Below are 19,260 nucleotides of genomic sequence, written 5' to 3'. Positions count from 1 at the left end.
GTGCCAAAATGTAACTCCCGTGGAGAACCTTTTAAAATTGGAATTTTTAGTTCTGCTTTTAACAGGGGCTGCATTTGGGCATTTCCTGATATATTTTGGTGTGAGAAAATGTATTTGATTTTCATGAAATTTTTTAACAGAAGCTTAGTTTGGGTATTTCCGGTGAAAATTCAAAATTCAAATTAAATCTCCTGTTAAAAATCCTATAAATAATCAAATGAATTCTCTCAACCCGAAATATCTCAGGAAATGCCCAAACACAGCTGCTGTTAAAAGTGGAACTCAAATTTCCAATTTTAAAAGGTTCTCCACGGAAGCTACATTTTGGCACACCCTAATATATATAATATATATAAATATATGAAAAATTGATGTGGGTACTCAAATGAAAGGTCTTGATGAGTGTAATGTCGGGATGAGCTTATATTTTTAAAAATGTCAATATTTCACAAGATATTTTTTAAATTGCACTGTACTTTATTAACTGTTGACGTTTTCAAATATATAAGCTCATCCCGATGTTACATTCATCGAGATCTTTCATTTAAGTACCCACATGGAATTTTTCATATATTTTATATACATGGTATTTGTGAAATAAATAAATATATAAAATAAATGAATAATTGATGTGGATACTCAAATGAAAGGTCTCGATGAGTGTAACTTTGGGATGAGCTTATATCTTTAAAAATGTCAATAGTTCACAAGATACAAGGTCATTTCTTAATTATTGATATTTTTAAAAATATAAGCTCATCTCGATGTTACACTCATCAAGAGCTTTCATTTGAGTACCCACATGCATTTTGATATATTTTTCATATTTATAAATATATAAAATATATAAATTTATGAAAAATTGATGTGGGTACTCAAATGAAAGGTCTTGATGAGTGTAACATCGGAATGAGCTTATATCTTCAAAAATGTCAATAGTTCACAAGATACAAGTTCATTTCTTAATTATGTATCTAGAGATAGAGCATTATTTGAGAGAAAAAATTTGTTTTGAAAAATATGAGCATTTTTGTAACAAGAAACTAATTTTTTGAAAATTTCCAACTAATTTTATTTCTTAGTTAAAGAAATATAAATTGTTCTTACAGTAATTTTCTTGTTGAAAAAAAATTTTCTAAATTTTCGGAAAAAAGAATGGATGAAAGTTGTTTAAAATTAATTTTTTTCCAAATTTAGAAAAATTTTTATTTCTTCAGCTAAGAAATAAAATTTTTAACAAATTAATTGTCAATTTACTTAAAAAGAATTTTTTTTTTTTCAATAAAGAATAATATTGCCAAAAAAAATACTATTTACCTAAACAATAATATATTTTTATTTGCTCTCAGGTTCAACAGTTTGCGTAAAGTGTGAAACGACAGCATTCATACCGTCATTGGACTATCGATGTCGAGGTGACGGGGGTACTGAGGGAATGATAACTCGATGGAGTTTATTTTCGGAGCCTTACTGTTACGGAAAATGGCAGCGCACCGTAAAAACAGGATCTGAGTGTGATGCTTCTGTGTGCCAACCAAAACCCCATTATATATTTGTCTAAATAATATTTTATGTAAACTTGGATTATTATTTTAATTAAATACTATTGATTTAAAAATATTAATAAAAATAATGAATTTTCTAAGTAAATTTGAATTAAACTAATAAGGACAATTATGATATATTGGATGTAGATATAAAAACAAGGCTGTAAACAATTTTTTAATTCCATTAATGTAGTATTGGCTCGTCACTTTTCTTCTTAGAATCCTCTGTCAACTGTAGACTAGAGACTGGAACGGAGAATGGGTAACGAGTTTTTATAATTACATTCTCAACTACGGAAGTTCTTCCGACACGTCCCCTTCAATCATCTCTCGGTTGCTCTCAGTGCTTTTACATCGACGAGCTTTTTGAATTTATACTCGTATTTTCAATTTTAATATAGTCAAAATTCAGAGGAAAAATATTATTCAAATGTCGAGCTTTTAAATAATGCAATTAAGGATTTTATTTTTGGTATATTGTAATAATAATAATAATAATAATAAAAATTTTATTAAAGTCGCTACCAATGAAAGTAAACAGCAGAAGAAATATCTAATAAATAAAGACGGGGAGGAAGCAGAGTATAAAAGAGTTTATTAAAAAAATAATAATGAAATAAAAAAAAGTCCGTAGGTATGATAGAGTGGTGAGTGGCGAGGGGGATAAAATACAGTGTGCATTGGAAAGAACGAGGGACAAAGTAACTTCCGGTAAAACTTTTATCCGACTATTGTCGTAAAAATTAAGATCGAGCTAAACTAAAGGAAGAAACGGAAGAAAGATAACTACCAATAAAGGATTATTGGCTCTTTGCTCTGGATAAACCCGACACTCACGTCCTCTAAAACCAAGGCAAAATTTTTCAGCCAATCAGAGGGTTTATACTTATTATAACAACCGTATTTTGGTATGGACCAATAAAATAACAACCAGCTTTTCATTTTTATTCAGTTTACGTCCAGTATATATATATACTGAAAAAAAAATTGCTTTTGAAAAATAGGACTTTTTTTGGGACAAAAAATTTATTTTATTTATTTATTTATTTAATTTGAATGCCAAGGCAATGGCCGAATGGCAAAAATACAAAAATATAAGAATATAAAGTACATGTAAGAGTATAAACATATCTAAATAAATATTATAGCAATATTTAGATTTCCCTAACAGAATAGTGAAAACAATCAAAAGATTTAAGAAATGTCATCAGCTATTTACAATCCCATAATAAAATTGAGATGAAATATATGTGAAACCAATTTATTCGTGATGTGATTGGTTGAAAATATTGATTCTCATTCTGATTGGTTAAAAGTGAATATAATATACATAAACGACACATAAATATATCATGACCATAAATATGAGGCGCGCGCTTGCGCGCGCAAATTTGAATTCTAGTCCTAATATAAAATTGAGATGAAATGTATGTGGCATCAAACTATTCGTAACGTGATTGGTCGAATATATCATAAGCATGAAAATATATGCAAATGCTACAGTCAGGCGCGCGCTTGCGCGCACAAATTCAAATTCTAGTCCCATAATAAAATTGAGATGAAATGTATGTGAAACCAATTTATTCGTGATGTGATTGGTTGAAAATATTCATTCTCATTCTGATTGGTTGAAAGTGAATATAATATACATAAACGACACACAAATATATTATGACAATAAATATGAAGCGCGCGCTTGCGCGCGTAAATTAAATTCTAGTCAAAAGAAAAAATATATAAGGTGAAATAAACGTAGGCAAGAAATTTTTAAAGTAGGTATCATACTAGGTTTAGATTTAAATTTAAAGCACTCAAAATTTTAACGATTTGAATCATCATCAGTGAAGCCGGGAATCAAGTTCTCCTTAAAATGGTAATTATTTACTAATGGGGTCAACTCCATTTTGGGCCATAACTGGGTGAAAAAACAACATTTAAAAATTTTTTTTTGGTTCTGATAAAAAATGTCGTGAAAGAAAAAAATAAAAATTTTTTTGCCTTCAAAAGTTTCGAAAAAATTTTGGCTCATGTTTTTGAATAAAATTTCTATTTTATCTTTTTTTTGATATTTTTTTTTGAGAAGTACTCTAAAAAAAGAATAATTAAAGATAAAAAATTGAATATCTAATTTTTTAGAAAATTTATAAATTTTTTTGGAAATTTGTAAAATTTGTTAAAATTGCGATAGTAAACTTTTTTTTTTTTTAATTATTCGTTTTTTTATGTATTTAAAAAAAATATATCAATAAAATCAAACAGAAATTTTGTTAAAAAAAATGACCCCACTTGCAATATATTTACCCAAAAAATTTTGATTTTTTCCGATAAGAAATTTCCAAAAAAAATTAATTTCTTGTCCATAATTTTGAAAATAAATTTTTTTTCTAAATGTACGAATGAATAAAAATACTATAATAAAAAAAAGCATCACTTTTCTTCCAAGAAAAAGACGAAAAATAAAATAAAAATTTACTCTGAGTTAATTGGCCGATTATTTAGTGCAATTTTTCACGTACGCGAAGATTATGGTGTATTTCTCCACGGAATTCAGGACGTTTCCGTTCTCGTTATTCCAGCTGATCCGAGCGCGAGTTGGCCGGTGTCCAGTCTAGTCGACGAACTGCTATAATGGGACTAACCTGCGTTAGCAGCATTATAACTCTCAGGGGAAAGAAGGAACCAGTAAGTCGTTGTAAGTTGCACTCCGCCCCTAGCCCATAGCCCTTAGAGCTCTGTCTACTTCATCCTTTCGCCCTTTTGGGTTTTGGGGATCGCGGACGCGACTAAACGCGGATTGTCCGGCTGCAAGAGAAACTAGAATTACGATAATGGTCTCTGCTCGTTCTTCAGGGCTCGTTGAATTCTATTATCGATTTATTATTATTATTTAGTAGTCCCATTTGCTCCAGCTTTTATATATAAATATACGAATTCACATGAATGTATTTCATACTTTAAACTCGCTATAATACTAAGTTGAAGTTATATATGAATATACATATATAACTCCAAAAAAATGGGATTTTTAAAGCAGTTACAGAAATTTATTGCATCTTTTGTTTTGCCATTAAATATTTTTCTGGAGTTTTATCAATTTATTAATATTAGAATTTATATATATTAGCAACCTTGCAGTCACTATGTGACTACCGTGACTTGTGAACTATAAATAAATAAAATTTTGCTTAATTAAATAATGATTTTTGTGAAATTGCACTGTACTTTTTTAACTATTGACGTTTTTAATGATATAAGCTCATTCCGATGTTACACTTATCAAGAGCTTTCATTTGAGTACCCACATCCATTTTCATATATTTTTCATATATACATATATATAATATATATAAAAATATATGAAAAATTGATGTGGGTACTCAAATGAAAGGTCTCGATGAGTGTAATGTCGGGATGAGCTTATATCTTTAAAAATGTCAATATTTCGTAAGATATTTGTTAAATTGCACTGTGCTTTCTTAACTATTGACATTTTTATAGATATAAGCTCATCCCGATGTTACACTCATCAAAAGCTTCCATTTGAGTACTCACATGCATTTTAATATATTTTTCATATATACATATATATATATATATAATATATATAAATATATGAAAAATTGATGTGGGTACTTAAATGAAAGGTCTCGATGAGTGTAATGTCGGGATGAGCTTATATCTTTAAAAATGTTAATATTTCACAAGATATCTGTTAAATTGCACTGTACTTTCTTAAATATTAATATTTTCAAAGATATAAGCTCATCCCGATGTTACACTCATCAAAAGCTTTTATTTGAGTACCCACATGTATTTTTGATATATTTTTCATATATACATATATATAATATATATAAATATATATGAAAAGTTGATGTGGGTACTCAAATGAAAGGTCTCGATGAGTATAATGTCGGGGTGAGCTTATATCTTTAAAAATGTCAATATTTCACGAGATACGAGGTCATTTCTTCAACATGTAAAATTGCACTGTACTTTCTTAACTATTGATGTTTCTAAAGATATAAGCTCATCCCGATATTACACTCATCAAGAGCTTTCATTTGAGTACCCACATGCATTTTGATATATTTTTCATATATACATATATAATATATATAAATATATGAAAAATTTATGTGGGTACTCAAATGAAAGGTCTTGATGAGTGTAACATCGGGATGAGCTTATATCTTTAAAAATGTCAATAATTCACGAGATATAAGGTCATTTCTTAATTATGTATCTAGAGATAAAGTATTATCAAATGCAGCCTAAATACTTATTATCATAAATTGACTATTGGTGAGAATAATATGAAACCATGAAAAGGCACAACTCCAGGTCAAGACTTTTCCAACGATACCAAATGTAACCATAAAAACCCATTTTATCATATAAATACACTAGCTACGAAATTTCGCTTATTCTTTTTAATAATAAAGATTTTTGTTTCAATAATTAGTGCAATTCAGTGATTTTTAAAATAAAGTTTGCATGAACTATTCTTAAGTGAAAGTTTTTTTGGACTTTACCAGAAAAGAATTTATAACTGTCCAATCAGAAGATTAAAATTATAAATTCCATGTAAACTTTGCCTTATAATTTATTCTGTGACTCTCCGCACTACTCAATGTAATTATTAATGTACAGCGCATTAATCTGCCGAATAATTCGGTTCGATACACAAATCTAGTTAAAACTTATCAGAGATTACTCTTTACAATTTTCCGGGTATACAGAGAATTTTAGCGGGATTCCCGGTAATGGATCCCACCTATGCATAAAAAATAAATCGCCCTTTGGATTTATAAACATTTATTATGTACAATTAATCTTTTTGTGGGTAAGCAACAAAGCCCCAAAGTTCCATCATTACCTCAGCTGTCAGATAAATTAAAATCAAACAAATTAAACTAAAGAAGAATTAACGAGAGCGGATGGAAAAAGAGCAGATGTAATCTTAACCCAAGAGGGCCATTTATAAAGTGAAGTATGTCAGTATTATCGTGACAAGTAGTTTCATTAATATGGCTGTGTAAGTGAACAGCAGTCAGTAGTCTCGTTAAATACCAAATACAAAGCAAGACCTACTGCTGTACTATACATAACAGTGCTCACTTTGTCTCAGAAGCCTCCACTCAGAAGCGTAAGCAACTAGACGTTAAACATAACCCTTTCCTCCGAATTAGTCGGACCGCTCTGAGAAATTAATTCCATCTTGTCAGAATAATACTCTGCTCATTGTCTCCGGCAAGATGTCATCCCATTTATTTCCCCGCTAATTATTCCTGCCAGCTTTGTATTTATACATTGTATAGAGTAGTAGTCTGCTATCTACAAAATTAACCGCAAGTGTCTTTTACCGATTAATTAATTAGCTTACACTCGCTTCGGCATTACGAATTACAAAAGCTCTATAAATAAAAACTTTTTCACCCAACACTTTCATCCGCCCAATACTACTCACGAAAATAATTCCATACTATATTACACCGTATATATATATATCGGTGAATTGTATTGTTAGGTTTTAATAAAGAAAAACTCTCATAAATCACTTGAGTCTGTCGATACCCGGCTGAGGGTTGGATTAATAATTCTCCGATTTCATTTATTTTTTCCTCACCTTTTAAATAATCAATTGCAGTACATATTTTTTAATTACTACTTAAATTCGTTCTTTTTAATTTATAAAATTCAATAACGAAAAATATTTTATTGTATACTGATAGAAGGATTTTTTTATATTTAATAAGCTTTAATAAATTAACTGTTAAAAGTGATTTTTTAACATCATAGAATTTAATAAATATTTATTAACAGTGAATAAGTAGTTTATTAAGTACAATTTATCAACTGTTAATAAATATTTAGTAGCAACCTTGTAGTCACTATGTGACTGCCGTGACTTGAGATCTATAAATGAATAAAATTTTGCTTTATTAAAATAATTAATTTAGTTAAATTGCACTGTACTTTCTTAGCTAGTGAAGTTTTTAAAGATATAAACTCATCCCGATGTTACACTCATCAAGAGCTTTCATTTGAGTACCCACAAGCATTTTGATATATTTTTCATATATACATATATATAATATATATAAATATATGAAAAATTGATGTGGGTACTCAAATGAAAGGTCTCGATGAGTGTAATGTCGAGATGAGCTTATATCTTTAAAAAAGTCAATATTTCACAAGATAAAAGATAATTTCTTAATTATGTATCTTTGCCGATTGTATCTTATACAATTATGTATAAAACCGATTTTATCATATGACTATCCTGGACACAAAATTTTTTTTATTCTTTTAACAATATAACCAACAAATTAATTTCTTGTCACAAAAAAGTTCATTTTTTTTTAAATTATAAAACATAAACTTCAAACAAAAAAAAAATTCCACAACAATAATTTAATTATTGTCTTATAAAATTCCGAGTTGCCTCATTTCATATATAATTATACATAAAAGCCCTAATTTGTCGTCATAAACCAGCAAGTATAAACTGTAGTACTTAAACTATTCTAACTACATATAGATAAAATTACATGTACATAAAATTATGCTAAATGCGATAAAAGCGGCCGTGAAGTTGTTCCTGGTTGCAGTAAGTGTAGTGTGTCCTATACACATTCTTGTATATATGTTTGTACATAGTACAAAATATCTAAGTAAAGATTTTAAGGATAGTCTGCAGGTACAGCAAGTGCTCATGAATACAGTATGGCCCAAGTTAAAAAGTTAGCTTTTCGTCTGGCGGAGAGTTGTCAAAGGGTGTGATGGCATCGCAGTATAGTAGGCTCTCTTACTCACTCGGTGTTCGTTTACTTACACTCTGCACCAATACTTGTGGAAGTACTACGAGCGATGAGAAACTAAGCTCGAACTTTGATATTACTCAACTTCTCAGTACAGTCGTGCTGTACACCAAGTTACTCAAGCTTTCTTTGGTTGCCAGATCCTTGAGAAGCGACGCCAGGATTCACTAAGTCATTGCATCTAAATCGTGAATTTATCCTCTTTATAATGTAAATTCAATCGTACCCATTTCATTATCATAAACTTTTTTGGAGGTCTCTCAATAAAAATATTAATTAAAAAATTAATTAAAAAGCCTGAAAAAAAATAAAAAAATTATTTTTATCCAAACTATTTGTCACCATAAACCTCGGAATATTTTTTTTATAAAAGTTGGGTCGTAAAAAATAAAAGTTTCGAGGGTCATTGGGCAATAGTTTGGAATTATGAATTTTATAACTTTTTTTTACGTATTATATTCAGTAATCTATATCTGACGCCATTGGGAAAGAGGATAGGGTCAGACAGAGCCGAAGCCGCGAATAGAAAACTGGCTAGAGTATAAATTGTTTGCGCAAGGGATTTTTTACCACTCATATATGTGTACATATATATAGTAACCTATAGTAACATATATGTGGTGTGATATGACGTTATGCAGCATTAACACGAGCTCGCTTACTATCAAACCACCCCCGCATTTAAGTACTTTTATATATACATCGAAAATATCAAACTCATAAAACAGGGATTAGGCGATCGTTCATCGAACGGAAACTAATATCTAAATTGTTAAAAATTCTGTAAGTAAAAAAATTCTCGGATTTTTTGTACACTGATAGAAGGATTTATTAACTATTAAAAATTTAATTTATTTGAAGACAATTATTTAATTTAATAAATATTTTTTAACATTTAATAAATATTTATTTGGGAGAAAAGTACATTTATTAATATTTAATAAATATTTATTAACAGTTAATAAATATTTTGTCGAGGGAATTTGAAAAAGTCTTGACCTGGAGTTGTGCCTTTTCAATGTTTCATTCTCACCAAAAGTCAATTTATGATGATAAGTAATTTAGGCTGCATTCGAAAATGTTCTATTTCTAGATACATAATTAAGAAATGACCTTGTGTCTTGTGAACTATTGACATTTTTAAAGATATAAGCTTATCCCGATGTTACACTCATCGAGACCTTTCATTTGAGTACCCACATCAATTTTTCATATATTTTATATATATTATATATATGTATATATGAAAAATATATGAAAATGCATGTGGGTACTTAAATGAAAGCTCTTGATGAGTGTAACATCGGAATGAGCTTATATCTTTAAAAACGTCAATAGTTAAGAAAGTACAGTGCAATTTAACAAATATTTTGTGAAATATTGACATTTTTAAAGATATAAGCTCATCCCGATGTTACACTCATCAAGACCTTTCATTTGAGTACCCACATCAATTTTTCATATATTTTATATATATTATATATATGTATATATGAAAAATATATGAAAATGCATGTGGGTACTTAAATGAAAGCTCTTGATGAGTGTAACATCGGGATGAGCTTATATCTTTAAAAACGTCAATAGTTAAGAAAGTACAGTGCAATTTAACAAATATTTTGTGAAATATTGACATTTTTAAAGATATAAGGTCACTCCGACATTACACTCATCGAGACCTCTCATTTGAGTACCCACATCAATTTTTCATATATTTTATATATATTATATATATGTATATATGAAAAATATATAAAAATGCATGTGGGTACTCAAATGAAAGCTCTTGATGAGTGTAACATCGAGATGAACTTATCTTTTTAAAAATGTCAATACTTAAGAAAGTACAGTGCAATTTAACAAAAGTCATTATTTAATAAAACAAAATTTTATTTATTTATAGTTCATTTTATAGTTCACACATAGTGACTGCAAGGTTGCTAGTTTTAAACAATTTCATTTCTTAGCTTAAAAAATAAAAATTTTTGAAAGTAACTTTTTTATTGAAATAGTTTTCTTAATTTGGGAAAAACAATTTTGGATTAAAATTCTCTAGTTGTTTGAAATTATTTTATTTCCAAATTTATAAAAATTCTTTCCAAAAAAATTTGCTGGTTAAAAATTTCCAACAAATTAATTTCTTGTTACAATAAAGTTCATTTTTTTTTTTAATTTTCTCTTTCAGCGTATTTATCAAAAGACATAAAATATTTTATTTTTGAAAGACTATATTTTCCTCCAAATTAATTATCTTCGCAAATAATTGAATTCATAATATCAAACATGAAACTTGTAGATTATTATCAATCACTCGAGCGAGCAGAAACCGGCGTTTGAATTCAGCGAAGTTAATATCAAAAACGGTCTTTGAAGTTTCTATCACGCTAGTTATATCAAGTTCTATTTTTCTGGATCGTAAGATCCGCTATTAAACAGGAAAAAGTAAATTAATTTATGCATATTCACGCAAAACCAAAGAGCAGTGTCAACTGAAAGTTCAAAATAAATTCAAAGTTAAAAAATTCACTCGTAAAATGATTATACGAAACTCAGGATGCATTATTCATCATCTATTCCCAGCATCGGCACCAGAATTCTTCTTCAATTCTACTATAGTTTTTTTTGCTCCATTTTTAGGGTATTCGTATGCTGATCACCATCCGATGATATTGCTCGAACTTGAATTCGTTTCTCGTTTCACTCTTCAGAGATAACAATTCCCGGAAATCAAAACTCTACTTTCGTTAATTAATGACTTAATTAAACCTTTTAATTGCTGTAACTGGCAGATAGCTTAAACTTTATTTAAACCTTTCTCTAATTTAGATACTCTATTCGCTTATATGTATATACTTTAAATATATATTATATGCATTACCACTAATTTTAATTCGTCTTAAAATAGTCAATTGTCGCAATAAATTTATTGAAAATAAAATTAAGTTAAAAAATAAATTAGATCTAGAAAATTATTTTTAAAAAATTGCATTTGTAATTTTTTAGAGCTTCTAAAATTGGAATTTTTTAAAGTTAATTTTTCTTTTTAATTTATTAGTTTAAAGTTAAATAATTTTTTATTCTTAATAAATTGAGACAGTATAATTTGAAATTATAATTACATTAATTAAAAAAATAAATAAGACCTAGAAAATTATTTTTAAAAAATTGCATTTGTAATTTTTAGAGCTTCTAAAATTAGAATTTTTAAATAAATTTTTTTTCATAATTTATTAGTTCGAAATTAAATAATTTTTTATTCTTAATAAATTGAGTCAATATAATTTGAAATTATAATTACATTAATTAAAAAAATAAATAAGACCTAGAAAATTATTTTTAAAAAATTGCATTTGTAATTTTTTAGAGTTTCTAAAATTGGAATTTTTTAAAATAAATTTTTTTTTCATAATTTATTTTTCTATAATTAAATAATCTTTTATTCTTAATAAATTGAGACAGTATAATTTGAAATTATAATTAAATTAATTAAAAAAAATAAATAAGACCTAGAAAATTATTTTTAAAAAATTGCATTTGTAATTTTTTAGAGTTTCTAAAATTGGAATTTTTTAAAATGAATTTTTCTTTTTATAATTTATTTTTCTATAATTAAATAATCTTTTATTCTTAATAAATTGAGACAGTATAATTTGAAATTATAATTAAATTAATTAAAAAAATAAATTAGACCTAGAAAATTATTTTTAAAAATTGCATTTGTAATTTTTAGAGTTTCTAAAATTGGAATTTTTAAATAAATTTTTTCATAATTTATTAGTTCGAAATTAAATAATTTTTATTCTTAATAAATTGAGTCAATATAATTTGAAATTATAATTACATTAATTAAAAATAAATAAGACCTAGAAAATTATTTTTAAAAAATTGCATTTGTAATTTTTTAGAGTTTCTAAAATTGGAATTTTTTAAAATGAATTTTTCTTTTTATAATTTATTTTTCTATAATTAAATAATCTTTTATTCTTAATAAATTGAGACAGTATAATTTGAAATTATAATTAAATTAATTAAAAAAATAAATTAGACCTAGAAAATTATTTTTAAAAAATTGCATTTGTAATTTTTTAGAGCTTCTAAAATTAAAATTTTTTTAAATAAATTTTTTTTTTCATAATTTATTAGTTCAAAGTTAAATAATTTTTTATTCTTAATAAATTGAGACAGTATAATTTGAAATTATAATTAAATTAATTAAAAAAATAAATTAGACCTAGAAAATTATTTTTAAAAAATTGCATTTGTAATTTTTTAGAGCTTCTAAAATTCGAATTTTTAAATAAATTTTTTTTTCATAATTTATTAGTTCAAAATTAAATAATCTTTTATTCTTAATAAATTGAGACAGTATAATTTGAAATTATAATTAAATTAATTAAAAAAATAAATAAGACCTAGAAAATTATTTTTAAAAAATTGCATTTGTAATTTTTTAGAGTTTCTAAAATTGGAATTTTTTAAAATGAATTTTTCTTTTTATAATTTATTTTTCTATAATTAAATAATCTTTTATTCTTAATAAATTGAGACAGTATAATTTGAAATTATAATTAAATTAATTAAAAAAATAAATTAGACCTAGAAAATTATTTTTAAAAAATTGCATTTGTAATTTTTTAGAGCTTCTAAAATTAAAATTTTTTTAAATAAATTTTTTTTTTCATAATTTATTAGTTCAAAATTAAATAATTTTTTATTCTTAATAAATTGAGTCAATATAATTTGAAATTATAATTAAATTAATTAAAAAAATAAATTAGACCTAGAAAATTATTTTTAAAAAATTGCATTTGTAATTTTTTAGAGCATTTATAATTTTTTATTCCTAATAAATTGAGACATAATTTGAAATTATAATTAAATTAATACGGCGAGATTCAACAAATTGTTAGCAGCCTCGAATTCAAATAACAAGTTACACTTGTTATCAGATTTTCTTTTTATAGGTATTTTTATTTATCCGTTTTTTGGTTAACAAAAGCAATCCTCGGTATCTCACCGTCGTAGACTCGTGACGTGCTATTTTCCGTTGAGCAAGCGCCATTAATCTTGTCTGGTAAAACGTTCGTCTGAGAAACGCCTCCGAGCGTCTGAATTATTTGTTTCGTCGCTACGCCGACAAAGTTAAGTGTAAAAACACATGTTTAAAGACCGAACCGACGAGTACTTCCGCTTTACCCTTTAGCTATTTTTTAAATATTTTATTTATTATTATTATCATTATTTTCAATGTGTAAATTTTTTGTTTTTGTTTTGAAAATATACTCACAAGTTCCGTTTTTTTTTGGAAAAATCCAATTAAAATTTAACTGATAAAAAAACGTTTCATTTTTAAATAATGAATTTTTTTAAATATTTCATTTTAAAATTGCAACTAAAAAATATTTTTTAAAAATTGCACTTATAGTTTTTCAAGTTTTTTAATAATGAATTTTTTTAATAAAAGAATATCTATAAATTTTTAGATTTCGTCTGTCTTAATTTTCATTATCTGATGGACGAAGTTAACAATAAAAATTTAAATAATTTCTATAATAAAATAGTCCTATTTAAAATATACTAAGAAAAAATTTCTTTTAAAAAAATTAATATTTTTATGACAAAAAATTAATTTGTTGGAAATTTTTAATAATTTTATTTTTCAACTAAAAAAATCAAAATTTCTTTGTAAAAAAAAAATTTTTAGGTTTGAAAAAAAAAAGAAATTTAAAAAGACAATTTAAAAATTGTTTTTTTCTAAATCTAAAAAATTTTTTTCCATTAAAAAAATTAGAAAAACTTTTATTTCTTCACACTGATAGAAGGATTTATTAACTATTAATAATTTAATTTATTTGAAGACAATTATTTAATTTATTAAATTTTAATAAATATTTTTTAACATTCAATAAATATTTATTTGGGAGAAAAGTACATTTATTAATAGTTAAAAATTAATTTATTAAAAATTAATAAAGCTTATTGAATATAAACAAATCTTTCTATCAGTGCAGCTAAGAAATAAAATTGTTTAAAATTTCAAAAAAATTAATTTTTTCTAAAAAAAATGTCGATATTTTTAAAAATAAATTTTTTTTTTCAGTGTAATGGTTAAAATAACAAATTGAAACTTTTATTAAATAAAACTGGCCACAAAAATTAGATGGAGTAAAGTCGAAAGTAAAGTATAAAGAATAGAGTGTTTGTTTATGGGTCAATAAATCTGCATTTGGGTCAAGTGATTTGATGGACAGACAAGATTGCTTTTTACCTATTTACAATTCCATTATAAATTTTTGTTGATTTTAAAGATCAATAGTTTTAGACGAGGACTTTGTAGGAACGATCAGAGAAATTTTATATTTCGTTTGATTGCTGATTAAATATGAGTCGAGTAATCTATAAGTATAAGTGTATACTTACTGCGTACAGAGTACTCGAGTTAGTCGCCGATTGTAGCTTGTAGGAAAGGCGGAAGGGAGGACGGGGATAAGCGTAGTTCAAGAAACTGACGTGAGGCTACGCACGGTAGTGAAAATTGTCCCCACTTGTGGCGGAATTGAGAAGTATTATAAGCCATTTCTGGGAGCGTTTAAGCATACTTACCTGGCGCAGGGGTTACCGTGATCATGAAGGCGGTTCCCCCAGGGCGAGGCTCTTCCATTGCACTACGGTCGAGCTGACCCTTGCGAATATCCCTAATGTGGATATCTCGGGCGTATAATTTTTGTTAGTCGGGACTGCGTTCGCGCTATCCCGGATAAAATGTTTCAAACTTAATTTTTCTTCCCTTCAGCAAAATAATTATTTGTAAAGGATTTAAAGTGAAAATAAAATTTTTCACAAGAAAAAAAATTTTGTCGCCAAATGACAGGAAAATATTTCATAGTTAAATTTTTGTTGGAAAAGAATTATTTTTCTAGTAAATTTTTGCCGAAAAAAAATTAAATTAAAGATAATTTAAACTAATGAGAAAATATATTGTTTAAAATTTTATTTTTTATTAAATTATTTTAAAAGAAAATTTATTTAGACATTTGCAATTTTCAAAGAAATATTTTAATTAATTTTTTATGTTGCGAATTTTCAAATAATTAATGACTTAAATTTGAAAAAAATAATTTAAATTAGAAAAAAAATATTTTGTTTAATATTTTTATTTTCATAAATTATTATTTTCAATTTATTGAAATTAAAAATTTCAAAAAAAATATTTTAATTTAATTTTTTATGTTGTAAATTTTCAAAATAATTAATCACTAAAATTAAAAAAAAATTAAATTAAGAATAATTTAAATTAATAAGAAAATATTTTGTTTAAAATTTTATTTTTCATTAAATTATTAATTTATTTTAAAATTTATTGAAATTTATAATTTAAAAAAAAATATTTTGATTTAATTTTTCATGTTACGAATTTTCAAAATAATTAATGTTGAAAATTAAAAAAAAATTGAATTAAGAATAAAATAAATTAATAAGAAAATATTTTGTTTAAAATTATATTTTTCATTAAATTATTAATTTATTTTAAAATTTATTGAAATTAAAAATTTCAAAAAAAAATATTTTAATTTAATTTTTTATATTGCGAATTTTCAAAATAATTAATAACCAAAATTAAAAAAAAAATAAATTAAGAATAATTTAAATTAGTAAAAAAATATTTTGTTTAATATTTTATTTTTCATTAAAATATATTGAAATTAAAAATTTCAAAAAAAATATTTTAATTTAATTTTTTAAGTTGTTAATTTTCAACATAATTAATCACTAAAACTTTTAAAAAATTAAACTATTAATTTAAAAAAATAGATAAATTAATAAATTTGAATTAATTGTTATTTTAAATGAAGAATAAAAATTTTTTAATAATTATTAATGAAATTTAAATTAATTATTTGCAACTCTATTTTGATGACTAATCAATTAATTAATAATTTTAATAGTAATTCCAAACATAATCAAATCAATAATCACATACAATTATGCAGAACTAAAACAAATAGTTTGACTTTGATTATAATATCACTTAATATCAAATAAATTAATCGATTGTCCCAGATTGTGATGCGCTAATAAGGCTATCAGGGTATTATTGTGCTCTAATAGAATTTCCATAACAATTAACTATTAATTTATAATTGTATAACATAAATACAATTTTAATAATCTCAAATTTTCTAATAAATTGTTAATAAAAAATGTATTGTCCGCCAGTCATTATAAAATCGTTATAAAAAAGTTGAATTGCTTGAAGCTAAAAAGAAAAATTCGAAGGTAGACGTCGATAATTTCCTCATCAATTCTAAGCGCGTTTCACTAGCAAAGTCTCGATCAACTAGTTTGGACAAGCAAGGGTTGTTTGAACAATCGATTAAATAATTACATACAACCCATTGTAAATATTACATGAAATTAAACAACCAGAGTGTAATCAACCGAAAATGGAGCACGTCATAGTGATTGAGTTGCTCATAAAATCACACAGAATGGTTAAGTTTATAGATTGTTGAAAGCAAATCTGTTTCATTTATTAATTATAATAAACTTTGATTAACATCAGTTGCGATAATTAATGCGTTTGATGATTTCGTAATACTTGATAATTTTAATTACAAACATCAATGTATGTTTAATCTACTCAGCCTTTATTTGTCTATTTTTTAATCGATCATCAATTTAAAATTTATTTAAATAGATAATAATTTACTAATTGCGTAATTTTTTTGTGAATAAAAAAGAGAAATTAAATTTTTTGAAAATTTTTAACAATTTTATTTCTTAGCTGAAGAAATATAAATTTTTTTCAGTTATTTTTTTGTTGAAAAAAAATTTAGAAAAAAATAATTTTTTATGAAAATTTTTAAATTGTTTGAAATTATTTTTTTTTCCAGGAAAAATTAGTGTAAGAAAAATTTTTATTTCTTTAGTTAAGAAATAAAATTGTTTAAAATTTTCAAAAAATTAATTTCTTTTCTAAAAAATTTTTATTTCTTCATTTTATTTATTTATTTCTTTTATTAAAACCCAACCGCCCAGAGGGCCAATAACAGGGTTACTCAATAGATACAAAGTTGAAGATAGTAACAGAGTATAAACAATATTATATAATATATAATGACTATATATAAATCAAAATTTTAATTCTTAAATGATAATTATTCCCTTAAATTAATTAATTAACCAATGTTTTTAATGTTTTGACCAAAAGCTAAAGGAAAGGAAAAAATAGAAACAAAAGAAAGTTACACATTCTTAGAGATGATTATGATAAGGCTTACAATGTTGAATTCTTGGTCGTTAGTATGCCAGATAAAGTATGTAGTATTATCAGCTAGACTGCTAGGGTTTATTAAGTTTATATTTATTTATATATTTATTTGTCATTCATTCAGTTAATAAATAAAATTGTTTAAAATTTCCAAAAAATTAATTAATTAATTAATTTCTTTTCTAAAAGATTTTTAATTCTTTAGTTAAGAAATAAAATTGTTTAAAATTTCCAAAAAATTAATTAATTAATTAATTTCTTTTCTAAAAGATTTTTAATTCTTTAGTCAAGAAATAAAATTGTTTAAAATTTCCAAAAAATTAATTCCCTTTATAAAAATTTTTATTTCTTTAGTTCAGAATTAAAATTGTTTAAAATTTCCAAAAATTAATTTTTTTTTCTAAAAATTTTTATTTCTTTAGTTAAAAATTAAAATTGTTTAAAATTTCCAAAAATTAATTAATTAATTAATTAATTTCTTTACTAAAAAATTTGTATTTCTTTAGTTAAGAAATAAAATTGTTTAAAATTTCCAAAAAATTAATTAATTAATTAATTTCTTTTCTAAAAGATTTTTAATTCTTTAGTCAAGAAATAAAATTGTTTAAAATTTCCAAAAAATTAATTAATTAATTAATTAATTTCTTTACTAAAAAATTTTTCTTTCTTTAGTTAATAAATAAAATTGTTTAAAATTTCCAAAAATTAATTTTTCTAAAAGATTTTTAATTCTTTAGTTAAGAAATAAAATTGTTTAAAATTTCCAAAAAATTAATTAATTAATTAATTTCTTTTCTAAAAGATTTTTAATTCTTTAGTTAAGAAATAAAATTGTTTAAAATTTCCAAAAAATTAATTAATTAATTAATTTCTTTACTAAAAAATTTTTCTTTCTTTAGTTAATAAATAAAATTGTTTAAAATTTCCAAAAAATTAATTAATTAATTAATTTCTTTTCTAAAAATTTTTTATTTCTTCAGTTAAGAAATAAAATTGTTTAAAATTTCCAAAAAATTAATTCCCTTTATAAAAAATTTTTATTTCTTTAGTTAAGAATTAAAATTGTTTAAAATTTCCAAAAAATTAATTTTTTTTCTAAAAAATTTTTATTTCTTTAGTTAAAAATTAAAATTGTTTAAAATTTCCAAAAAATTAATTTCTTTTTTAAAAAATTGTTATTTTTTAAGTTAAGAAATAAAATTATTTAAAAATTCTAAAAAATTAATTTCTTTTCCTAAAAATGTCTACATTTTTCAAAATAGATTTTTTATCTCAATTAATATACTATATATTGATATTTTGTAATATTTTCTGACTATTAAATAAAAACAATAATAATATTTAAAAAAAATATCAAAATTTGATTTTTTCCGTGCAATAATAGAATTTAAAAATGTTTTTAAAATTTAATATTTTCACAGTAAATTTTGATGACCTGTCACCCGCTGAAAGTTCCATGTTCCATTTATCCTGACACGGAATAAATCCCGAGTTATTAATTGTCACCTGTCACCTGTCAACACTATCATTCTCGCGATACTTTCATTACCGATTAATTGCAAAATCTCATTAACATTAACCGTTTAATTATCTCCGGGTGTTTTCTCGCCCCTGG

General features: G+C 24.3%; 1 protein-coding gene and 1 non-coding gene across 2 annotated transcripts in view; both read left to right on the top strand.

Annotated features, from left to right (window-relative positions):
* LOC123261496 (somatomedin-B and thrombospondin type-1 domain-containing protein-like) overlaps window positions 1-2,194 on the top strand; it is a 45,013-nt gene extending 42,819 nt beyond the window's left edge. The window contains exon 5 of the mRNA XM_044723108.1: window positions 1,350-2,194. Coding sequence (XP_044579043.1) covers window positions 1,350-1,561 — 212 coding nt within the window. The 3' untranslated portion in view covers window positions 1,562-2,194. The remainder of the gene's footprint in view (window positions 1-1,349) is intronic.
* Window positions 2,195-14,969: 12,775 nt separating this feature from the next.
* On the top strand, window positions 14,970-15,131 carry LOC123262330. The gene has a single exon (XR_006508920.1). It is a non-coding gene; the product is annotated as a U1 spliceosomal RNA (small nuclear RNA).
* The last annotated feature ends 4,129 nt before the right edge of the window (window positions 15,132-19,260 follow it).

The sequence above is a fragment of the Cotesia glomerata genome, linkage group LG3, assembly GCF_020080835.1.
Source record: "Cotesia glomerata isolate CgM1 linkage group LG3, MPM_Cglom_v2.3, whole genome shotgun sequence".
Taxonomy (NCBI): Eukaryota; Metazoa; Arthropoda; class Insecta; order Hymenoptera; family Braconidae; genus Cotesia; species Cotesia glomerata.
This window is presented reverse-complemented; position numbering and strand designations above follow the sequence as displayed.